At 43.4% G+C, this 18,661-nt stretch overlaps 1 protein-coding gene across 6 annotated transcripts in view; it reads right to left on the reverse strand.

Moving 5' to 3' along the window:
* Positions 1–18,661, reverse strand: part of Fam13c (family with sequence similarity 13 member C) — a 105,324-nt gene that overhangs the window by 27,196 nt on the left and 59,467 nt on the right. For all 6 annotated transcript variants that reach the window (XM_045137214.1, XM_045137216.1, XM_045137212.1 and 3 more), the window contains 2 exons: positions 17,293–17,356; positions 2,827–2,911 (listed from right to left, as the gene is read on the reverse strand). In XM_045137214.1, the coding sequence (XP_044993149.1) occupies positions 2,827–2,911; positions 17,293–17,356 (149 nt within the window). The remainder of the gene's footprint in view (positions 1–2,826; positions 2,912–17,292; positions 17,357–18,661) is intronic.

The raw sequence follows: 18,661 nt of genomic DNA on the forward strand, positions 1-18,661 counted from the left end.
TCCCAATCCCTCACTTTTCTGTAAAGGCCCATATATTCTGCAAACTTGTCTGTGGCCCCACCCCTTGCCCCTACCTCCAACCCACCTACCTCCAGCATGTGAACTTGATGCATAAACACCTTTCCCCTCTTGAGGTTAACAGATGAAGCTAACTGGCCCTACTTCCCGAGTTATAAGTTCCATGTAGTCTGTGAGCTTCTTCCCTTTGGTAAAACTGAAGTAAATAGAATCACAGAGGCCTTGACATTCTCCCTTAATCCAAGACATTATCCACTTAACTACTGGATCCCATTACTTGGGAGTATTTATGAAAAATACAGATTGCAGGACTTCCACCCAAAATGCTAATGATGAGGCCATAGAAGTTCAGTGTGGGAAAAGCTTCTGGGTGATTATGATGTATAAGAAGATTCTAGAATGTCAAGAACAGGCTGTTCCTATGGGTACCATGAAATGTGTTCTTGTTGCAAGTACACTTTGTCATTGAATTGATAAAATAGGGCTGCATTGCACATATCTTAGTAGTTGAGGAAGGCCCTTCCAACCCATAAACCTAAGTTAAAAGCCAAATTTTGACATGCAAACATAAAGCCTACTACATTTGATTAGGCCTCTATTTCAAATGTCTACTATGAAAGTTAAGTAGCTTAAGTTATTCACTTATCAAGTCTAAAGTGAATCTGAGACTTCTTAAGTGACAACAGTTTATATTTATGAATGCCATCATGCATAGTTATTTGTGATATATTATATTTAGGTATTCCTAAAAAAAAAATCTCTGGGTGGATTTTGTCCCTATTATCCCAATTATTGTACCCACTATTGGCCAGCCAGAGAGCTTGGGGCCAGATATGAGACCTTGAGAAAATTAAAACTACTGTTACATTACTATAATCTTGCATTGACTTATGCCTATCTGATATAATCTTATGTTATCACCCTTTCATTAAGAACTTACACACGGGCTGGAGAGACGGCTTAGCGGTTAAGCGCTTGCATGTGAAGCCTAAGGACCCCGGTTCGAGGCTCGGTTCCCCAGGTCCCACGTTAGCCAGATGCACAAGGGGGCGCATGCGTCTGGAGTTCGTTTGCAGAGGCTGGAAGCCCTGGCGCGCCCATTCTCTCTCTCTCCCTCTATCTGTCTTTCTCTCTGTGTCTGTCGCTCTCAAATAAATAAACAAAAAAAAAAAAAAAAAAAAAAGAACTTACACACACACACCCCTGTATAGTTTCAAGGTATTCAACGATCACTACTTGGAGGTCCCCATCCATTGAGAACTGCTGACCTGAGCCTGTGTTTCTTCCTTCTGAGTGACACATGGATTAGAAAATGCATGGCCTTACTGCAGCAGTACCTCTTAGAAACCAGTGAGACCAAACCAATCACTACTTACATGAAACCATCTTACAGCTTCCCTCCCAGTGAAGAAGCAGCCCTGTGTCTATGAAAACATGAGTCAGATTTTCTGGACTCGTGGGGCTCTGGGTTACCTCACATTTTCCTACATCTTGGAATACCCAGCAGCCAATCTACAAGCCTTCTGCTCATATCTGCCACTTGACACAAGATGGAAGGTGTTGCTGGCTCGTTTGTGTGAGCAAACTTCTATATAAAATCTGTATTTATTGATGTGTTAAAAGCCTTGTTCAAGACTGGCATGGTGGCACATGCCTTTAATCCCAGCACTTGGGAGGCAGAGGTAGGAGGATCGCCATGAGTCCTAGGCCACCTTGAGACCACATAGTGAATTCCAGGTCAGCCTGGGCTAGAGAGAGACCCTACCTAAAGAAAAAAGCCTTGCTCAAAATCCTGGCCATCTGGGATGAGAAAAGTAATCTTGACATTCAGGAATAAAAGTCATGATTTTTAAATATTCAGGAATAAAAGCCAAAAAATTACATCTTTATCCAATATGCAGCAGATGATAAACACTTTTTGCTAGATATTTTGCTGGGTAACTCAGAACATCAGGTGATTCAGACATCAATTTGACTTTGGTTTGACACTTCTTTATGGATTTTGGCTAGGAGCAAATATGGGAGTGGGAGAAGAAAAAGGAACACTGTTTATAAGCTGACTATAATTTCTAATTAATTAAACCCATGCCCCCTTTTACTTGCATGTCACCCAAACACCATGGCCAACAGAGCAGAAGAGCTTGACATGCAAAATGACCTCTGACTGCTAAGCATATGCACCATAGAGAAATCATTTATCTCTTACCAGCAATGCAGACCAGACCTTTATGGCCCGGCTACAAGTAATATTCATTCACGGGTCATACTGGGAAGAAATTTAATATAATAAGATGCATAAATAATGCCTAGATCACAGAAAATTTAAATAACAGCAGCTAATGTTAGTGGCTCCTAGTAACCACTATTATCAATAATGCCCATTCCAACCCTAGGGATGACTGTTTTGCCTGTTGTAACCACATGGGAGGTTTTTTAACAGGAGTACAGGTACCGCTTACTCCTTACAGTCCTGAAACAGAATACCCCCTGTGAGCTCCTGGAGCAAGCTCCCTAAGCCCTTTCCTACCACACACCCAGAAAGCAGGCTGCAAGGCTCTGACCATTTGCCTTAGGAAACATGAAGTGTGACAGGTACTTCCAGCTGACCCCCTGGAGGTAGATAGTCTGCCTTGTGGTCCCAGCTGGAAAGAGCTGCCTTGTGGCCAATCCTCTTTCCCGCTGCCCCTGGACCATGCTTGGCTGTTGATAGTGGCACCATTTTTCTGAGTGAAGGATGGAGGGAGCAGCGAGAGAGGCTGCACTGTCTGGAGAGTAGCATTTGGGACATCCTGGGGCCATGCCTCTTACCTGCAAAGTCCTCTTCATTGGCAGGCGCGCTCTGGGCGGGCTCTGGGACTGGGTCCTTAAGTTCCTGCGCCTGGGCCACTTCTTCCTGGTTTGTCAAAAACGCAGAGCACAGATCAGATTCAAGGGCTTGGAGCTTCAGCAAGGAATTCTGCCAGCAAAAGCAGAACATGAGGCCGGCTAAGCTAAGCAATGCCTCACACACAGTGGTAGATCTGCAGCTCCGGTGCACTTTTCCCCAGTGCCTGGCAGGAAGGAAGAGGGTCGCGGCTGGCCGCAGCTGCTTCGGAACCGAGCTGGTGGTGCCCGAATCAGATGGGCATCCGCCTGTCTGCATGCAGCCTCCGTTTCTGGCTCATGGAAATCCTAACGTATAGGGATTATCTCTGACCTACGGGACTGGTGATTTCGTCAGCAAGAGACGCTGCGTCTGGAGAGCCAATCTTGCCTGCTTCCCTAGAGCAGAGGTTTCACGCTTGGCGAGTGTTTCCATTCATTGTGCTGACATCAGGAGCCCATGACATTAGGCCCCTCCCAGGCTACCATTCATAAAAGCAACCTTCCCTCCAAAGCCGTCTGCCGCAAAGCTCGGCGTGCAAGGAAGGGGTTACTGCAGCAGAGGCCGCCTGCGTCTGGGAGGGGCTTCTGCGCTCCCTTTGCGCAGCTGAGCGGCTCCTGAAGTTACTTCTCCCGGTGGGATGCCTGGGATGGAGAACCAGTCCAAAGAGAGAGAGAGCGCCTAACTCCCGCTCCTCGGGGAGAGAAAATTCCTCCTTCATAGCCTCCAGCACCACCTCCACCCACTCCCTCCATTGCTCATTTTCAATTTCTCCCAGGTTTATAGTATGAACAAGTCACACCGACTGACGCACGGAGCTTGCGTGATGCAGATGCCCAGCAAATTACTTATCCAGACCAGGTGAGGGTGAGTCATGCCTGGGTTCCGGCTGGGCGCTGCTCCCACAGGGAAAAGGCTCTGCAGGTCTCCCCAGCTCTTCCAACCACTTGGCTCCAGCTCTGATATACCCTCCGCGTACAGAGTAAGTGCTCCGATGGATCCCTGCCCTTTCCAACACGACCACACTGACGGGCACCCCGTGTACCTACAGATGCTGCTCCCCACACGCTCAAGTGCCCCACTCCCTGCCTTGTGGAGTATACCCTACACACAAAGCATCCCACACCCTTGCCCCCAACTCACATCCAAGTATATCACCTCCAAATCCCACTCCCACTCCATATACACCTTCACCCAAACGTAGGGATGCCTCCTATTCAAACTCCACTCAGGCTCTATTCTGCACACATAGACACCTTCCCATGCCCCACCCACCATTCTCCCAGATCAACCTCCACACTCTACCCTATCAAGAAGACCTTCTTCTACATCCTACTCTGCCATAGACTCACACCTCCTGCCTCATGCACGCACCTATCTCAATATTGCCTCACACCCAACCCTTCCCTTCCACATTACCAACTTCCCCACACTTTTCTCTGCTGTGCTGAGCCCACAGCATTAACAGCTGTTCACTGATGGATATCTGTGTGTGTGTGTGTGTATGTGTGTGTGTGTGTGTGTGTGTGTGAGAGAGAGAGAGAGAGAGAGAGAGAGAGAGGCAGAGACAGAGAGGTCTGTATGCCCGTACAATGCCCTGTGCACTTGCCTGAGGTGGCTGGAATGTCAGGCATTCCCCTTCATTATTCTTATTTGAACCAGAGTCTCTTGCTGATTCCGAAGCTTCCATGTTTTCCTGAACTCCAGTGAGTCTCCAGTCTCTGCTTACCACAGGACTGGAGTTACAGACATCATGGCCACACCCAGTGGATTATGTGGGTCCTTGGGATGAGAATCAAACTCAAGCAGTCTCTCAGGCCCTTCAGCTCGCACAGGAAGTGTGCTTAACTGCTAAGCCATCTTTCAACCCACTGTCAGGTTTATTAAACCTGACATCAACTATCCTGAAGATTGCAGGAATGGAAGGAGGCTCAGCGTTTCTTCCCTGCCCTTTCAGACATGGGCAAATCTAACACAAAACTTGTCAGTGCTCAGAGGTGGTATCTGAAGCCACAGTGAGACTAAGCACCTACCTGAGGGCAGGCACAGTGGTTTGAATGCAATGCACTGCCATAGGCTCACATTTGATCACCAGAAAAAGGTGCTGTTTAGGAAGGTTGTTGAATCTGTAAAGGTGGCACCTTGCTGGAGGAAGCTGTCAGTGGATGTTACAGCCAAGCCCTGCTTCCTATTTTCTCTCTCAGCCTCTCTTTCCCTTCCTCTCTCCCTCCCTTCTTCCCTATCTCCTCCTCTCTCTTGCCTCCCTCCCTCCTGATGTGACAATGTGACTTTGACTTTCTGTTCATGCTATGATGGTCTTTATCCTCTGGAACTGTAAGCTGAATTAGCCTTTTTCCTCCCATATGTGGCTTCTGCTCGGGTATTTTGTCCCAGCAGTGAGAAAGTAACCAAGATAATGGGGCTCTTTCCTTCTTTCTGGGATCTTTTCCCTGCAGCTGGGTGTTGGAGCAAGAGCTCATGGTTGTTGAGAGGAGGAACAAAAGGAGCAAGGATATGTAAGCTTCTGGAAGTATTTAGCCATTAGCAACCAACCAGTTTGGGGGAAAGGGCATCAAGAATGGCCCCAAGCAAATGTCCCATGGGAGAGTATGGGAAGGCAGAGTGACTTCTCAAAGGCCCAACTGCTCTGAGGATTTAGATGTAACATGAATGTAAAGTGGTATGGTCAATATGGGACACAGCATGGTGGGCCCTGAAAATAATAAATATATATTATGACAGCGTTGCTCAGCATCAAGAAGGGAGAACATGCTAAAACATGTCACCACATGGATGGGCCTGCTAAATGAAATACACTAGTTACAGAAGGATGACTACTACATAGTTCCACTTGCTAAGCTGGAGTAGTGAAGGTGAAAAAGGAGAAAGCAGACAGGTGATTGCCAGGGGCTGGCAGAGGGGAAGATAGGAATTACTGTTAAATTCAGTATTATATGATGGAGAGACGTGGAGATGATGAAAGTGTGGCTGGTTAGCAAAGTATATGTTCTTAATTTATTAATGTCACTAAACTGCATACTAAAAAGTACTTAAGCCAGGCACACCTTTAATCCCAGCACTTGGGAGGCAGAGGTAGGAGGATCACCGTGAGTTCAAGTCATGGCCACCCTGAGACTACATAGTAAATTCCAGGTCAGCCTGAGCTAAAGTGAGACCCTACCTCAAAAAAAAAAAAAAAAAAAAAAACACCAAAAAAGTACTTAAAATGGAAAATGCCATGTTGTATGCATTTTACTATGATTTCTTAAAAGAATGACAGGTTATAAAAACAAAAGGTAGACTGATTTTTATTGTTATAACTTTTTTTATATAGGATCTTCTGTGACCCAGGCTGGTCTCAAATTGGCTATGTAGCTAAGGATGATCATGAACTCCTCCCCAAGCACTGGGATTTCAGGCAGGCACCACCTATGCCTGGGTGGAACCCAGGGCTTCATGCAAGCAGTCCTCCAACTGAGCCACATAACCAGCCCATTTTTGAATGTGGTTATCAGCAGCCTGGCTCATGCTTCTTGGTGCTCCTGTATATTTTGCAAAGCAAAAGAAAGCATGACTTTCAGCTCCCACAGAACCACAGGAAAGCCAGTACCACAGTGTACTCAGTGTACTCTGGCTGACTTTGGGCAAACACCTTGGTTATTCCAAACCCTGATTTCTCATCTGTAAAAGGAGGCAAAAATAGAAGTTACAATCATACCTGCTGTGAGATCTGCTTAACTATGAAATGAAGGAAAGATCTTTGTGGAGTGCCAGCATGGGGCAGCTGCTCCAGGACTGGCCTCTGAAGTCAAGGTGAAGACGTCCAGACCCCAGGCACTGCTACAAGGTCTGGCTGTGTGGTGACGCCACTCTTTTATTAACGCACCACACTTGATCATTACTGAGCCACCCATGGTCTCACTTCTGCACTTGCCTAGCAGGAACCTGAGGCTGGATCACTTCTATGTCTCCTTCAACGTGAAGGGAGAGAGAGATAAGCATGTACATACTCAGAACAGAGGCATGAACTCTGGTGCCGGCTGAGGTTAGATAATGTTTCTCTAACTAAACCAGACTCTCTGGGCTCATGCAACACACTTGGATCTGGGCTGTGAGATTAACATAAATAAATCCCTTATTCCAAGAGATTCTCAACCCAGTGGAGAAAATGCCAATACACCAACACTAAAGACAAGTATGATTTTCATGGGGCCATGGAAGCCTAATGAGAGGACGACAACTCTCCCATGAAACTACTCCATCATATCTGACTTGGTGGCTTTTATCATAGGGACATACTCTCCTCTTTGCCAAAAATGACGCAAACAGACCCCATGCTATCTAAATGCTCATCTCACATGACCTTCATTTCCTACAAGTCTAATACTACTACCTAGAGCCAATGGTTCAGGTCCAGCCTGCTCATGCTGCTCCAGGGTTAGGACCAGAGCCTCCAGAGAAGGTGCCAAGAATCGGCAGGGAAATGGACTGGGAGTCAGTGGATCCTCCAGGGCACCACGTCTACCACTACCCTCTGCTCCCTGTCTAGGGAAGAAAGAAGCTAGAGCAGGGTTTGTGAAAACAAGGTGTGGTTTTCTAAAATCTAATTTTTCTTTTTGACACAACGGAGAATATGCATCCTGTTTTGGAAAATACTAATTTTCTCTTCTCTACAATTACCCGGGTCCTGCTTTGGTTGGGATGGGATACAGAACACCCACACAGGCTGGATGGTTGAAAACTATTTTAGGGTATCATTGTCTGCAAGTCTCTAGCTACAGAGCAGAGATAGTTCACATCTTGTTTCTCTTAAGGTGGTTAATAGCTTTCTCATATTCCTTTATATTTCCCAAAACTGTCTGCAGACTCTCTATGGTGATATTATGAAACCAATTAAAGAGGAAATTTGCTCAAAATTGTGGATACAACTGAACCCCAGATATCTCCTTACTATTCTTATTCTATGACTTTTCATGTTCACTGAGCATAAACTCCCCACCCCACACCTCCACATATACACCCAACAAATATGAAATGCCCTTCCTTGCCACCTGTGACTCACCTACTTCCTCCCCAACGTCCCCAGGCCACCATACCCTACTCAGCTATAGCTGCCCTAGGGTCCAATTTTCATAAAAATTATTGAAACAGTTCTGATTATCTTATCTAAACAGAGCCCTCGAATATCTCTGGGAGAATCTTGTTCATTTCCTTCCTAACACTTAGGACAAAATGTGGTATTTTTTATGTGTTGTGATGGTTAGTTGTCATGGTCAACTTGAAAGGTTGGCGGCCTAAGAGGTCAAGACTCTGGGAATGCATGTGAGAGCCTTTCCCCAGAGGATTCACTGGGTGGGGAGTTGGATGCAATCCAGCCTGAATGTGGGTGCACTGTCCAATGGGCAGAATAAAGGGGGAAAAGAAAGCTAACTGAGCACTGGGAATTTGTCTCTCTCTGCTTCCTGCCTAACCTGAGGTAAACTGATCTGAAACACTGGCATTTCCTCCCATGATGGACTGAACCTTCTGAAACTAAGAACCAAAGTAAATCCTCCTTTAAGTTGTCTGTGTCAGGTAATATGGTCACAGCAATGAAAAAGTAACAACTACACATGCCCGCGTGTTTGTGAGTTCTGCCCAGCACCACGTGTCAGAGTTCTTAGTGATCAATGGGGAGTTCATCAAAGATTTACATTTCCAAGCAGGTTTCATCCCAGAGATTCTGATTCACTAGGTTTGAGGCAGGATAACTTTGATGCAAGAGGCCCAAACTAGAAGAAATAGTTTCTGGGGCCTTAAACCACTCTAAATGTTGTCCTCCTTGCTAACCTAGCTCTACCTGCCCCTGGGAAGAGTCCCCACCTCTACACTCTCACTGCCTTCATGCCCTCCTTTGTCTTACCCTGCCCTTGGGAGCTGGACCCCATACCAGGAAGTACAAAGTAGGAAGTACTCAGAATCTGAGCATTGTCTCCTGAACTGCTGGTTCTGGGTGTTATTGTCAAACAAAGTGAGACTTCATCCAATGCCAAAGTCATGGGGTATGATGGCTATATACACCAGCATGCTTTGCAGCATGACACACCTCAGCCCACCCACCCCAGTTTCCCTGCATGTAGGATGCTAAGCTCTTACTCTTACCAGCACAGACTATCAGTATAAAGTGGTGATTCTTCACATGGAAGAGCTTGCTAATGACAAAAAGACCCTATTCCTATCTGGATCCTATCAGCACTTTACTCTGAATGTAGCACCCCATGGCACAAGCCACACTTCCTTCCAGCCTGTGAAATGGAGGCCTGTACTTCATTTCATCCCATTGTGATAACCTTGTTATGTTCACCTTACTAAATAAATAATAAAAACAAAGTGTTTGGGAGAAAATAATACTGTTTCATAATGTCATATTTTAAGTTGTGACTTTGAGATTTTCTCTATAAAACTGACTTTTTTTCCTGTCTGTGTGTGGTGTGCATGTGTTTGTATCTTTATATGTGAGTGGGTGTATGTGTATGTAGGTGAACATGAGAGTTTTTGCATGTGAACGTTGGGGATCTACCTCAGTCATTCTCCATTTTATTTTTTGAGACAGGGTCTTGCACTGAACCTAAACTAGCTAGCCAGCAAGTCCCATGAATCCTGTTTCTGTCTCCCCAATGCAGGAATTACAGGCATTCACCACCACACCTGGCATTTACATGGGTTCTGAGGATCCAAAATTGGGTCCTCATGCTTGAATGGCAAGAATTTTACTCACTGAGTCATCTCTCCAGATCACATATGGTAACTTTTATTGTGGCTATTTCATTTTTAAAATTTTTTTTTATTTTATTTATTTATTTGAGTGCAACAGACAGAAAAAGAAAGAGGCAGAGAGAGAAAGAGAGAATGGGCGTGCCAGGGCTTCCAGCCACCGCAAACGAATTCCAGATGCGTGCGTTCCCTTGTGCATCTGGCTAACGTGGGTCCTGGGGAATTGAGCCTTGAACTGGGGTCCTTAGGCTTCGCAGGCAAGCGCTTAACCTCTAAGCCATCTCTCCAGCCCTGTTGTGGCTATTTCTATTGCACTTTATATTAGCCTAAACATATTATTTTCTGTTTAATTATTTTATTTATATGTGTGTGTGTGAGGGAGGAGGGGGAGGGAGGGGGAAGGGAGGGGGAAGGGAAGGGGAGGGAGGGAAAAGAAGAGAGAGAGAGAGAGAAGATAGGAAGACCCAAATAGATAAAGAATGGGTGTCCCAGAGCCTCCAGCCACTGCAAATGAACTCCAGATGCATGCAACACATATATATATGGCTTAGATCAGTACTAGGGAATTGAACCTGGAATAATTAGGCTTTGCAGGCAAGCACCTTAACCACTAAGCAATCTCTCCAGCCCCCTGAGAAAATAATTAATAAAAACTTAGTAGGACATGGGCACCATCAAGGCCCACTGAATGCTAATTCTGGGTCATTCATGTTGCTGGCCAAGTCACCTGATGGTGCTGGTCCATTGCTTGCTCTTATTTTTGGTGATACTACCTTGACCCAATTTCTAAATTTCAACAAATATTGGAAATCAGTAACCCCCTACTAGAAATCATACGCCATATGAAATAAACATTCATTAGTCCATGAGGAACCTAAGGCTTTAAGGATAGTAGGTCACAGTGGAAGGCCCTTTCCTCAAATACAAATCGTTTGTGAAAAGATGAGGAAATTCATTTCTTCCTGCCTTGCAACTGCAACTTAGATAGACAACAATGTCCTAAAGGGGAAAAATGTGCCAATTTCAGGAGAGGCAAGCTTGAGAATATGAGATCCAGAATTAACATTTGGCCTTTTAAACCTGAAAATACTCATTGGCTCACTGTAGCTCCTGCCCTCATCCCCATGTAAACCTGGAGTTTGGGTATGCCTGTGCTTGTCAATAAATACTGTTTAAAGAATCACTCACTAAAAAACATAGACAAAGTCACAGCTCCCAAGGAAAAGATGGTCTTGGGCCCATGATTTTGCATGTATGTATCTGTGTATTAGTTACTTTCTTGTGCTGGGACAAAATACCTGACCAGAACCAGCTGGGGAAGGTAGTGGGTTTGATTTGTCTTACAAGTTCCAGAGGGTAGGTTAATGATGATAGGAAAAGCATGGCAGGAGTGGGAAGTTGGTGTCACATCATTACATGAACTTTATCTCAACTCTAAAACCATATGAGAAAAGCTTCAGAAGGCCTCCTGCAGTAGACCACCTGAGAGAAAGTTACCTCAGAGTCCATGCCCTTCCAGGGGCCTGCATCCAGTTATCTATCTATCTATCTTGTGCAAAGAGTATTCCCGGTCTCAAAGTGGGAAATATGAGCCATGTCTAGCCAATCAGCTTCTTACAAATCCCAAGGTCATAGTAACTAATTTGAGATGGACAGATGCCCCAGTTGGATAAACAAGACTAAAGGATGGGGCTTCAAAGTATTTTCTAGTTTTAGAACTAGAAAAAGTAGACTCTAATTCTGCTATGTGGTAGGCATAACCCTAAGGCAGGGCCTTCAGATTCTTGTAGCTTGGGTTATTCAATCATAATTTAGGTACTGATATGAAGGGAGTTTTCAGGGCTAATTGTCAGTGATGCCACAATTATTTGGGCAAGCCTGGCAAAATAAAGGGAGGTCTTGTAAAGCAGAGTTTCTTCCAGCTGGTAGTAAAGACAGCTTCAGAAAAAATTAACAGTGTGAGAAGGATGTGAAGTGCTGTGACTGGAAGGGAGCAGAAGTATGGCAACCTCCAGAAGCACAGAGTTACCAGAGGCCTGCCAGAAAAGAGAAGGGACACACAGCCCCATGGCCTCAGATTCAGATTCTCAGCTGAAGTAACAAGCTGAAGGAGTCTGCATGTGGACATTCCACCAGAAATTCCAGGTAAGAACTCACCCTGGTGAATGCATGATTTCTGTTCTATGGGGCCCTGAGCAGAGATCCCAGCTCAGTCCACCAAGATTCCTGACTTACAGAACTGTGGGTCAATAAATGGGTGTTTGAAGCCAGGCATGGTGGTGCATGCCCTTAATCCCAGCACTCAGAAGGCAGAGGTAGGAGGATTGCCATGAGTTCAAGGCCACCCTGAGACTCCATAGTGAATTTCAGGTCAGCCTGGGATAGAGTGAAACCCTACCTCGAAAAACCAAAAAAAAAAAGGGTGTTTGAAGTCATCATGTTATCTCTACTCTGTAACACATAATAGAAAATCCATATGCACTAGAATTACTAGACATAAGAATAATGTGTCACTAACCAATCCCAGCACTCAGGAGGCAGAGGTAGGAGGATCACCATGATTTCGAGGCCATCCTGAGCTAGAGTGAGATCCTACCTCAAAAGAACAAAACAAGGGCTGGAGACATGGCTTAGTGGTTAAGCGCTTGCCTGTGAAGCCTAAGGATCCCGGTTCGAGGCTCGATTCCCCAGGACCCACGTTAGCCAGATGTACAAGGGGTGCATGCGTCTGGAATTTGTTTGCAGAGGCTGGAGGCCCTGGCGCGCCCATTCTCTCCCTCTCCCTCTCTCTCTCTCTCTCTCTCTCTCTCTCTCTCTCTCTCTCTCTCTCTCTCGGCCTCATTCTCTCTCTGTCTGTCCCTCTCAAATAAATAAATAAAACAGAAAAAAAAAGAACAAAACAAAACAAAAAAATTTTCACTAGAGAAGGTCTGATCAAAAGATAAAGCCAATACAGGAAGAAGAAACCAAGAGATAGATCTCCAAAGTGAGTTTCTAATCCCTGTATCTAGCCATGCATGGAGCCTGCCCCAGTCCCAAAGATTCAAATATATCAATAAGATCCTGTTATTAAATCCAGGGTGAACTGACTTTCAGTCATATGGAAAGAATATGAGATATATTTTTTTTAAATCCCTTAATCAATCCTAAACTAACACCCAGTTCAAAATGGGTTTGCATTTAAAATGAAAAACACAGCTGCCTATTCTTCTATTATTCAGTCATTACAGAAGTGTCAAGGGTCTAAAGAAGGCTTTTGGCAGACTATTTTTTCAAAATCAAAATGACTTGAGGGCCAAACACATTTCAGACAAGACAGTAAATACAGTTCATCTTTTGTATTTGTAGATTTGGCGTCCATGCAATCAGGCAATCACAAATCAAAAATATTTTAAATGTGTATGTAATACATGCAAATTTTTATTTTATTAGCAGCAAAGTATAACAGCTACCCACATAGCACTTACCTGGTATTAGGTATGATGAATACTTTAGAGATGATGCCAAATAAACAGTAGTACATAAGTTACATATGACTACCACATCATTTTATGTAAGGGACTTGGGGTGTCCACAGTTTTGATATAGGCAAGACACCTTAGAATCAGTTCTACAAGGATACCAAAAAACAGCTGAATCATCTTGAAGTCTGTATGGTTTACTGTTTCTATAGTAACAAAAAGACAAGTCCTCCACCTGATGACACCTGCAAAACCTATGCATGCTAGCAAAGTCTGCAAATGTGCCACTGTTCTAACTTCTCACAAATTAAAATATTAAAAGATCCTTTACAGACTATGGAAATGTCTTTAATACTGAAGCTAATGTTGAACTATTATGACATCATTCAACAAAGAAAGGGTAAGAGTAGTGTGAGATGGAAAGACTTTCATGAATAAAATAAAAACAGGTATCACATTTATATAATATTACTCAGTTTACAAATTCAGAGTTAAATTTGTTAATAATATTAGAAGATCACTAAGCATTTGTTTCATATTCACGATTTGCCATCTTTTTGTCCCTAGGATATATATATTCTGAGAATTCAATGATGTTGCTATCAATTTTATCTTCTAATGGTAGAACCCTAGACCAAATGGTACACATGGGATGACAGCCAGTGTCATCTGAGGATCCTCTCTTTCTATGGTGATTCACCAAGCAATGAAAGTGCTGATGCCACACATGAACCAAGAAATTGCCCAACTGTATTTCATCAAGGCAAAACTTAAAAAAAAAAAAAGTGTGACACATCTTTAAGATGCCAAAAAGTTAGCACCCCAAAATGTTGACCCTCTTCTCTACACTCAAGGTTCTCAGTAAAGCTGAACAAATCTTTCCATGCAGGAGGTGGTATCATCCACCTACTCTAGGCATGCATAAGAAGAAAACCACATGCTCTCAGATGACTTGTGACTCTTTGCCTCTTTCAGTTACTTTAGGTTTTATTTACTATTCAATGCAGTGATGGCCACTGTGACCACCAATGGTTGTTTATGAGGGATTGATACAACAAGGACTTTCTCTGCCTTCACAACACATTTCCTTTTCCTACTTTCTGCCTCACAGAATTAAGGAGACAGAGGGTGGTAATATATATGTTAGTATCACTCCCCTTTGACCCTCCTCTTCAGTCCTCAGTTTCTTCTCTCTTACAAAATGTAATACCAAGCCAGGCGTGGTGGTGCACACCTTTAATTCCAGCACTTGGGAGGCAGAGGTAGAAGGATTGCCATGAGTTCAAGGCCACCCTGAGACTAATAGTGAATTCCAGATCATCTTGGACTAGTGTGAGACTCTACCTCAAAAAAACAAAACAAAACAAAAGAATGTAATACCTACCATTCTCTTGCACCCTAGGACCTGGATACATGTGATTTGCTAGCTTATATCTGGTTCCATTTTCCTTTTATCAGAAATCCCTTCTGTATCCAGTTATTTCAACATCTAGACTGTTAACCAAATAAAATTCTTGTTCCACAATTCCTCAGTGCTCACACTACTTATGGCTGGCCATCTCCGTAAGTTTCCAGAAACCTTCTAAACATAAACCTCACCTTTTCCTTCTCTTCTCTTGTACCTTGAAAGAGAACTATCTGTTATCTGAATTAAAATCCACATTCCTTGATGTTCTTGTGATTACTACTCTCAGACATTTTAACTACTGGGAATTACATGTAGGAAAAAGGCAACTATCTCTACCCTTTGACTTTTTGGACACATAATTCAAGTATATCCCACCTAAAGTATTTCTTTCAAAATCTATTGTCTTAGCTGCCCTGAAATCCTCACCAACAGAACTGTGAGGTTTATTAGTAGACACAAGACTGCTACAGAGTTTAGTCATTTCCCCACTCAAGAATTGAGCATCTGAGTCTCTCTCTGGGCATGACCCATCTCTCCTGTGTGAGCCCATCAACCCATGGCAAGATTTCTTTCTTCATTTTTTTAATATCTTATTTTTATTTATTTATTTGGTAGAGAGAAAAAAAGAGGCAGAGAGATAGAGAGAGAGAGAGAGAATGGACATGCCAGGGCTTCCAGTCACTGCAAACAAACTCTAGATGTATATACCCCCTTGTGCATTTGGCTTACATGGGTCCTGGGGAATTGAACCTGGGTCCTTTGGCTTTGCATGCAAGCGCCTTAACCACTAAGCAATCTTTTTCTTCATTTTTTTAAACCAGCTCTTTAAGTTGAAGAGGAAAACTGTAGAGTCATGCCAACATCAAATAGTGTCACAGCCAACAAGTCTTGAAGGGGCAAGGAATAAGGAAGCCATGTGCAAGGACTAAAGGTGGGTGACACTATGTGTGGTTTTTTTTTTTTTTTTTTTGGTCTAGAAGCTGGTTATATACTTCATAAGAATAGTTTTCTATATGTATATTCTATTCTCATCAAAAATATTAACTCAGTATTCCCCATCTGGGTTCCACAGTACTATTCCTTGAAGGAATGCTACTAGGTAGACTTTTTTTCATAAAAAGACTTTTGTCTCATAAGTTTGAGAAGTATTGGACAAGACACATTTCAGGTCTCCTCTCTTCAGGATGTTTCCAGAAAAGAATGTGATCACAATGACACTCCCAAGAAGGTGTCCAACTCACTTAGGCTTCAACTTCTCTAAAATTCCTCACATCAGAAGCTACACAGAATGTGGGTCTTTACCTGCTCAGAACAGAACTACTCTTGAGCATAACACTCATGAGCAGCTCCCCCACAAGCACACCTTTATCATGCTCCACCCACAACCACGCCTTCCCAGTGCTCTGCCCACAACTGTACCTTCATGGTGCTCCACCCACAATCACAACTTCACCATGTTCTATTAACCACCACACCTTCACCATGCTTTGCCCATGATCACACCTTCACCATGTTCTTCTACCCATGATCACACCTTCACTGTCTTCCATCCACAATCGCACCTTCACTGTGCTCCATCTATGAGCACACCTTCACCATACCCCACCCACCTGGACCAGTGATGCCAACTGGTCCTGGAGGTGTGCAAACTGAAAACATCTCACAGCCTGCCTTGAATGCAGGGAGCTTTGAGCGGGCCTATTCTATGCACATTCCATGTCATGTGTACAGACAATATAGTGCAGGAATACAGAAGAGAAGATTTTAAATGAAGCTTTTCTCAGCATGATCTGGAAATGCTCAGTCATCTCAACATTCTCACAGGTTTCCAGCTCCAAATTAGAGTTTCTCCCCTATCCTTGAAAGCTGTCCTCATATGACTCTCACAGTAACCTCACTTCTCTAGTCATGTAAGTCAAAAGAAACTGCTACTTCTTCACTGTTGGCATTTCGCTCACTCAAGACAAACCAGACCAGGGTATGCTAAACCAATGGCTTAGGCCAAGGCCTTCATAATAGCAAGTAGCCTAATCATACTGTACTGATCTCCAACAAAAGAATTCAATTACATATTTCAAAAAAAAATATAGAACAAGCTAACTAATGTGACATCCAGGCTAGTGGGAAACTATCTGGATTGGAAAATGGGGCTTCATATCTCAAAGCGCATGAAGATGACCGCATTCCCTAGCCCAACTCTAATATGCTCACGAGTAGTCAGTAAGCTGGATTTGTCTGAGATTACAAAAGCCAAGAAAAGCATAGAGGTAGGGAGATGGAGCTAAAATAAAATTAAAAGAAAGTTTTACCAAAGTTAATTATCACAGTGGATTACACAACCCAAAGCAAAGTTGAGAAGTATACAGCGAAGTGACAGCTGGACTTGGTTAGGTCCACAGTGTGGTAAGCATTCTCAAAAATAGTATTTTAAGCTAAGCATGGTGGCAGACACCTTTAATCCCAGCAGCTTCGGAAGCAGAGGTAGGAGGATCATTGTGAGTTCATGGCCACCCTGAAACTACATAGTAAATTCCTGGTCAGCCTGGACTAGAGGGAGACCCTACCTAAAAAATAAAATAACTAAATAATAATAATAATATTTTAAATGTTTGTTCCAGAGAAAACCATTACTTTGCCAGTGTAATACAGAAGTAAAGCATGAAAAAGTTGACTTCAGAGCAAAGATTCTTAAATTTTTAATCAGAAAGAATTTTCTGATACTGTGTAAAAGGATAGTGAATTATGTCTGGCTAATTCGTGTTCATATGACCAGTGATAATTCCACCTACCTCATTTAAGTCCTGCTGAGTTTCAAAAGCATCCTTTGACCAAATGGCAGTCCTCTGGTCTATTCTATAAAATACAAAGGAAAATCATGTCTATTTAAAGAAACACTTCAACAGTGAACATTTGAAGCTGGTAGCTATAGATCTGGTCATACCCTATTAAAAACCCTAAGTGGTACCCTAATCACCCAATGATAAAACCCTTACAATGGCCAGTGTTTGAACTTTGCCATCCTTCCTGGCCCAGCCCCAATATGGTCACTCTTGCCCCTGCATCTCACCCACCCTGGCCACTTCCTTGTTTCCTGAGTGCACAGTGATTGTCCCTGTCCAAAGCTCACCCTCACTGTCCCTGTACCCACACTGCTCTTCCCAGCTACTTTCACATGATCTCTTGTTTTGTAGGTGTCAGCTTAGCTCACATACCCCTTCCCCAGAAGGCCTTGCGGAGCCCCTCCAGCATGTTGGCCCACGTGCGCTTCCTAGTGCTTATCTGAGCTGCTTCTGTGAGTTAGTGTTCCTGCATAAAAACACACAGCAAAGCCTCAACGACGGCCCTGTCTGCAGTGCAGCCCATCAGTCCAGCACAAATTCAATGTGTTTTTTTAAATGAATAAATGTAATTCAATTTAGTTGTTACTGAAAAACACATTTCAGTACTAGTGAACCACTTAGTCAGGCTTTACAAGTTTCATGCCATCTCCTATGGACACAATAAACATTATAGCCACTGATGGGTTCATGGTAAAGATGGGTTTTACCACAAAATAGTTCCCAGTGGAAGAATGACATAAAACAAGGCAAATCACTTTGAGTCAATTTTCTCTAGCTCAGAAAAAATAAGCAAAAACCATACTTATGGCAGATGCCTTAGGTACAAATCATGACTATCAAATGCTCTGGGCCACTGATATCTATTATGTAGGATTCAAGTTTTTCTGTAGCAGTATGTATGCTATTATATAACAAACATTAAAATATAGTTCTCCTTATAAAGAAGGGTAACTATCACAAATTTTTTTTAAAGACTTATTTGGTGCTGGGCATGGTGGTGCACACCTTTAATCCCAGCACTTGGGAGGCAGAGGTAGGAGGATCACAATGAGCTCAAGGCCACCCTGAGACTACATAGTGCATTCCAGGTCAGCCTGGGCTAGAGTGAGACCTCACCTCAAAAAAGCTAAAATAATAATAATAATAAAATAAAAACAAAACTTGTTTTTCCTATTTTGCTGGAGCCCTAAAGCACATGCTGAGTCAGCCTGCAGGGCTATCCTGCAGTGTGTCTCTCTGGGGAGCTGCAATGGAATTCAAAACAGCAAACCCAACTAAGCATTAAAATGTTTTTCTTGGCCTCTGGACAGTGTCAAAC

Source organism: Jaculus jaculus, chromosome 18 (genome assembly GCF_020740685.1).
Source record: "Jaculus jaculus isolate mJacJac1 chromosome 18, mJacJac1.mat.Y.cur, whole genome shotgun sequence".
Classification (NCBI taxonomy): Eukaryota; Metazoa; Chordata; class Mammalia; order Rodentia; family Dipodidae; genus Jaculus; species Jaculus jaculus.